This window comes from Rhinopithecus bieti, unplaced genomic scaffold, assembly GCF_001698545.2.
Source record: "Rhinopithecus bieti isolate Rb0 unplaced genomic scaffold, ASM169854v2 scaffold_44774, whole genome shotgun sequence".
In the NCBI taxonomy this organism is placed as follows: Eukaryota; Metazoa; Chordata; class Mammalia; order Primates; family Cercopithecidae; genus Rhinopithecus; species Rhinopithecus bieti.
In genome coordinates, this window is record NW_016819032.1 from 1,029,477 (window position 1) to 1,035,520 (window position 6,044).

At 45.9% G+C, this 6,044-nt stretch overlaps 1 protein-coding gene across 3 annotated transcripts in view; it reads left to right on the top strand.

The window, feature by feature from the left end:
* The first annotated feature begins 2,059 nt into the window (after nt 1-2,059).
* The window catches only part of DSC2 (desmocollin 2), a 38,105-nt gene continuing 34,120 nt past the window's right edge, over nt 2,060-6,044 (top strand). For 2 of the 3 annotated variants that reach the window (XM_017858054.1, XM_017858055.1), the window contains exon 1: nt 2,062-2,579. In XM_017858054.1, coding sequence (XP_017713543.1) covers nt 2,511-2,579 — 69 coding nt within the window. In that variant the 5' untranslated portion in view covers nt 2,062-2,510. Of the gene's footprint in view, nt 2,580-6,044 lie in introns of all 3 variants that reach the window. The other variant, XM_017858056.1, reaches the window with a different exon arrangement.

Below are 6,044 nucleotides of genomic sequence, written 5' to 3' on the forward strand. Positions count from 1 at the left end.
ATAGATTTCGCCTGTGGGCTTTGGATTGCAAATTGTTCACTTCTTTAAGGACTGCTGTGGCCCTGACTTTCTATGTTATCTCTGAAATGAACACCCATTTCCAGCCAAGCTTCTCAAAAATCTGTCATAAGCAGTCTAAATAGTTTAATTTTAGATGTAGAAAGCACCATAGATAACCTCCGGTATTACCTTATTATTATTGACTATCTTACTTAACAGATGGACAGATGGGAGTGTTGAGACCTGAGAGATTACTTAAGCAACACAAAGGAAGTTGCTTCTTTTGCTCTGGTGTACTTTTTACTGTAAAAAGTGTATTTTATTGGGAAACTAGTTCATGAAGCAGAATCATATTCATAAACAAAAGTCATTCTTTTTTTTAAAAAAAAATCACATCTACTCACATTCCATTGCATTTTTAAAAATATGCCGTTTGTTTCAAACCTATGTTCTAGAGGGATCTATTTCAGTGACCATATAGCCTAACCTAAATACATTAAATAAATTGGGTACTTGTTCAGAGAAAGTACTTTATATTCCATTCTTTTGTTTAAAGTTTTTTTTTTGTGATAAAACAAACAAATCACCATTTTAATAGCCTCTATCCATTAATGTGAAGAGGAAAATAAATATCTAAGATGAATTCTGGTCAAATTGCGCTTCCACCCTTTCCTGGAATGAGGAAAAACATGAGCTGCCCTTAAGGCATCAGAGGTTAAAGAGTAGGCAAGAGTTTGGAAATGTCCTGTAGTCAAAGCCTATGATGATAGTCTGAGTAGAACTCCAGAACCTGAAACTAGCTTTCTTTTTGTCCTCTGAAAAAGCTTCGTGCTAGAGATCATGATGTCATCATTAATAGGATGAGGTGTGCTTATGGTATCATTGATGGAAAACCATGAGTGTTAAAACATATGGAAATGGAAGGATGTCAACTATAGTCTCATGCCTCATGCTGATGAGGCTTATTTTACTAGCAAAGGGTCGATGATAATTTTATGGATATGGAGACAGAACAGCTGATTCGTGGCATTCATTAATAAAACAGAACATGGGACAGACACACAGAATGTAAGGCATGTGCTGTTTGACATTAATTTTTAATTTAAATATACGCTCAGTATTGCAATAATTCTGGCTCGGCATATAATGGTATTAAGATGGTGAACGTTTTCAAGAATTGAAATGGTGTGAGTGTCACAGTTGGCTTTGCAAATAGGATTCTCAGGACATGCCTGAGGAAACTTAAACCAAACAAAAGGGAAGAGACAAGTTTCTCCTTTTGTGGTCAGGCTTACCTGGTTTAAGTCAGTAATTGAAAAGAGGTGCAGGAGGATGAGTCAGATGCCTTGCCATTGCTTTCTGAAGAGCCAAAAGAACACAGCATTTGTATCTTAATCTTCCAGATTATGTTCTGCAATAATTCGTTTAGTTTAAGTGCACTTCAAATAAAAATGTAAATTATCCCATTCTTATTCATTTCTCACCATGAACTCTGGTTTTCATGGTAGTAAAGAAGGTGAGAACTCTCCACTAGATGTTCAGGAGTCCGGTACAGGAAATAAGTTATAACTTTATTTGTGATCAGGGATGTTCTTGGAGAAAATCAGTAACACAGGTGTAGCCCACGCCTAGGAACTCAATGGATGCATTTCCCATAGTAATTCGCCCTCGATTTTATTATTTTGCAGTGGCCTTGATTCCCTAACTTTACGTATGTATGTATGTATATATGTATTTTTGTCTCTAAATTATGGCGATTGTCTTGTATCATTGTCATGCCAGTAAATTCCTAAAAACACAAGACCCCAAAGAATGGTGCCTCAGATTATGATGTCTGAACTGCTTGTGGGTGTGTGTAGGAAATTCACTCCAGTAGAGTGTGTAACAGTCTCCTTGGAGTCAACTTTCTATCAGGTGGGCCTCAGGCAGCTGTGACCTAAAACCCAGCCTCTGCGGCTCAGACCTCGCGCTGTAATTGACCCCAGGGCAGCGACCGCGGCCCGCGCGAAGGGCAGCGGGCAGGGCGGAGCCGGGGCCGAGCGCGCGCTCAGGAGTGAGTCTTTGTGCAGTCAGGGCTTCTGCTGGGCAGGGCAGGCTGTTAATCTCGCCTGGCGGACACCGGGGCGTGGGGGGTGATGGCCCTTATAGGTGGCGTCCGCTGGTGAGAAACACCTTGCGCAGGTAAAAGGGTGGCGGCGAGAGGGAGTTCCCACCCATGGCTTTCTTAGAGAAATGAAGTCTTAAGTCTTAAACAGACAACAAGGAGGGGCCGATCGGTGTCTTTTGGACGCGCCAGGAGCCCCACCCTCCGCCAAAGGAAAAGCCCCTTGGATGAGAGGCAGGCGCTTCAGAGAAGCTGAGAAAAGCGCCTCTCCGCGCGCGCCACCTCCTCCGCCTCGCGCTCCTCCTGAGCAGCGGGCCCAGCCTGTGCCCCGGCCGCGGTCCTCGCCCCGCGGAGCCCTCCTACCCCGGCCCGACGCTCGGCCGGCGATCTGTCCCGAACCCTCTCCATGGCGGCAGCCCGCCCCTCCGGCTCCTGGAGCCGAGCCCTCTGCCGGCTGCTCCTGCTGACCCTCGCGGTGAGTGCAGCAGCGGTCACCGCTCCGGGGAAGGGGGCGATCGCCTGGGGTACGGAGGAAAACCCGGGGAACGGGGATAGGTGGGGGTGGCAGGGAAAAGCTGGGGTGAAGGGGCCTCTGGGTGGCTAGAAAATGGAGTTGGCGGGAGTGGGGGAGGGCAGATAGGGAGAGGATCCCGACCTGGGAGTTGGATCCCCAAGGGGAGGGAAGGTGTCTCCAGTAGATGTAATCAGCGCACTCAGGCGGGAGCGGGCCGCCTTCGCCCAGGCAAAACCATGGCCCCTGGGTACGCGCCGGGGAGGGAGCTGGGTGGGCGGGGCGGGTGCGCGGGCGGGGGTGCGCCGGGGCCGGGGTTGCGCGGGCCGAAGCGTTGCGCCGGAGGGCTCAGCTGCTGGCCTCTGGCACCTTCCCCGGCGAATGTGCGGCCCCTCTTGCCTCAGCGCCTGCCCCAGGCCACGCGGAAAGGGGGAGAATCGCTGGGCCGCCGGGACGGAGCGCGAGCTGTCCTTGCGGTGGCAAAAAGGGAACTGCTTGCCTTTCTGGGAATTGCCCTTCATACTCTGGGAAGAAGGGCGGGGGGGAAGTGGCGGCGTTGGGGGCAGGGATCTTGACCCTCTGCTCCTGAAGACTGTGGACTGGCGGGCTGTAGGTGAACATTTGTACAGTTTCAGTGGTTTCTTAACGTGCGAGGCTTCAGTTCCCTAAATCTTTGGAGGAAGGAAGGGTCTTTCTGATTTCTTGTCCCCAGGGGCGACTCGATTTTTCTGCTCACCACTGGCTCCCCGCGCCACCACCCCTTGCCCCAGATTCTTTCCCTCTTTAAAGATCACTACAGCAATGACCCTACCCCTTCCCAGAGCTGGGAGCCTAAGTGGTTGGCCTTATTTGGAGCGGGGCAGCCCCACTCCCAGCCTGGACAGATAGGATCTCCTTGGAGGCCTGAAGACACAGAAAGCCAATGCCGGGAGCAGCCTCTGGGGAATGTGGGATACAAAAAGTCTGATTGGACTTTTCCTGGCTTCCTGGAAGACGAAGCAATTCGACAGGTGTGGAAAAGTGCTCCTTGCCTTGAGCAAAAGGCATTGGGAGCCAATCAACCTTAAAGGACAAAGGGAGGAACCCGGAAGGCTAATTCCCTCTGGGAAAAGGGAACTGGGGGCTGAAATATTCGTATACTTTCCCCTTCTCTTCGGCTCTCATTTCGCAGTAGAGTTCCACATTTTAAAATCATGAATTGGTAATTGTTACGATTATTAGAATGTCTTTCTCGAGGAGCTGAATGGACTTCAAACCCTTAACTAAATTCCCAGGGCATATTAATAATATAGAAAGGGCCAAGTACACAGCAGTTAACATTTTACAGATGAGGAAACTAAGAATGGAATAAATAACGGTAAGAACATATGTTGATGAGTAAGGAATAAAGTTTCATTAGACTCCTAATAAAATTGCAATTTCTTTTAAAACCACTGGCCATTATTCTTTAAAGGAAAAGGCATGCACAGACACTGGCAATGCGTAGTAGCATTGCTCTGCATATACCTGCAGAAAGAGCTTTCTGTGTGTCATCTCAGATTCTGTTTAGGAGAAGGTGGGGTATCAGTGAGTGGGATAGGAAGTGTGCTGGCCCTGGCTGCACTCTCATTCTGCTGGTTTTTGCTCTGTGCACGTCTGTGCAAACCCCTGCCAACCTCAACGTGGCTGTTGTGGTTGTGAGTCTCAAGTGTGAGAAATGTGTAAATACTGAGTGTAAGAAATTATTAAGTAAGAATGATTTTAGCTGGGCATGGGGTGTGCACCTGTGGTCCAAGCCACTGGAGAGAGGCTAAGGTGGGAGGATCGCTTGAGCTTGGGAGGTCCAGGCTGCAGTGAGCCCTGGTCATGCCACTGCATCCCAGCCTTGGTGACAGAGTGAAATCCTGTCTCAAAAATTGGGGAGAAATGACTTTGGGAGGGGAGTAGGATCCTTTACATTACCTCCTTCCCATATACCCAAGTAATCCTTCACCATTCTACAAATCAGCTTCTCCTCACTTCCTAATGTTTCTTCAAACCACACCTGGCTTAGCCACTTGAACTGTGTCTTTTGCTAACCACATAATAAAGCTTCTCTCTCCCTCTGAGATCACTGGCTCTCCTGTGCTAAATCCGAATGACTCATTCTTTATATGGTTCCACCTTGTAGCTTTTGCCCTTATTCTTGACACTCACTCCCTTTTTCTTTAATCTTTCTGACCACTCAGGGTCTGACTTTCTACCTAATGTCTTGTCTTTTTTTCTTTTTGTCTTGTCTATTTCTTTTTTTCTTTTTTTGGTTTGGTAAAAATGATATAACATGAGATCAACCCTCCTAACGCATTTCTAAGTGTATTGTATTGTGAAGTATAAGCACAATGTCACATAGCAGATCTCTAGAACTTTTTCATTTTCCATAACCAAACTTTTATATCCATTGAACAGCAAATCCCTGTTTCCCCTACCCTACATCACCTGGCAACCACCATTCTATTTTCTGCTTCTATGAATTTGACTGCTTTTTCCTCCACTCTTAAATGATGGTGTCTCTTGATGCTCTGTTCTAGGTCTTGTCCTTTGGAATCTACCCTGTTTCCCTAGGGCATTTAATCCACTTTTATAGCTTAAAATATCACACAGTTGCCAACATACACTAAATTAATGTTGCTAGTTCAGATGTCTTCATTGAACAATAGTCCTTTGTATCACTCTACTGACTGTGATGTGTGACACAACATTTTTTTATCTTCCCAAACAATGTTGTTTTTCTTTTAGTGTCCTGTATTTCAATATGTGTCAGTACCATATGCCTTTTCCTCAAGTAGGAAGTCTGAAAGCTGTTTGTTTTTTCTTTCTCACTGCTCCCCTTTCTTAATCCATCAAGTTCCATTAAATCTACATTCAAAGACAACTCATGGGTCTCTTCACTTGTATCTGTCACTTCTGCTATTACAAATAATGTCACAATGAATAAACTTGAATGTATGTCATTTCATATATGGGCAGGTGTATCAGTAGGACAGATTACCAATAATGGGATTTACAAATACAAGTGTAAATTAGGCCAGGTGCAGTGGCTCACGTCTGTAAATCTCAGCACTTTGGGAGCCTGAGGTGGGAGGATCACTTGAGCTCAGGAGTTCAAGACCAGACTGGGCAACATGGCAAAAACCCCTCTCTACAAAAAATACAAAAATTAGCCAGGCATGGTGGTGCATGCCTATAATCCCATCTACTTGGGAGGCTGAGGTGGGAGGATCACTTGAACCCAGGAGGTGGAGGTTTCAGTGAGATCACACCACTGCACTCTGTCCAAAAAAAAAGTGCCTAATTTTGTTAGATTTTGTTCTTCCCTCCATAAATGTTGTATATTACTAGACAGAAAGCTATTTTATGATAGATATTACATGATCGAGGATATATATATATATATATATATATATATATATA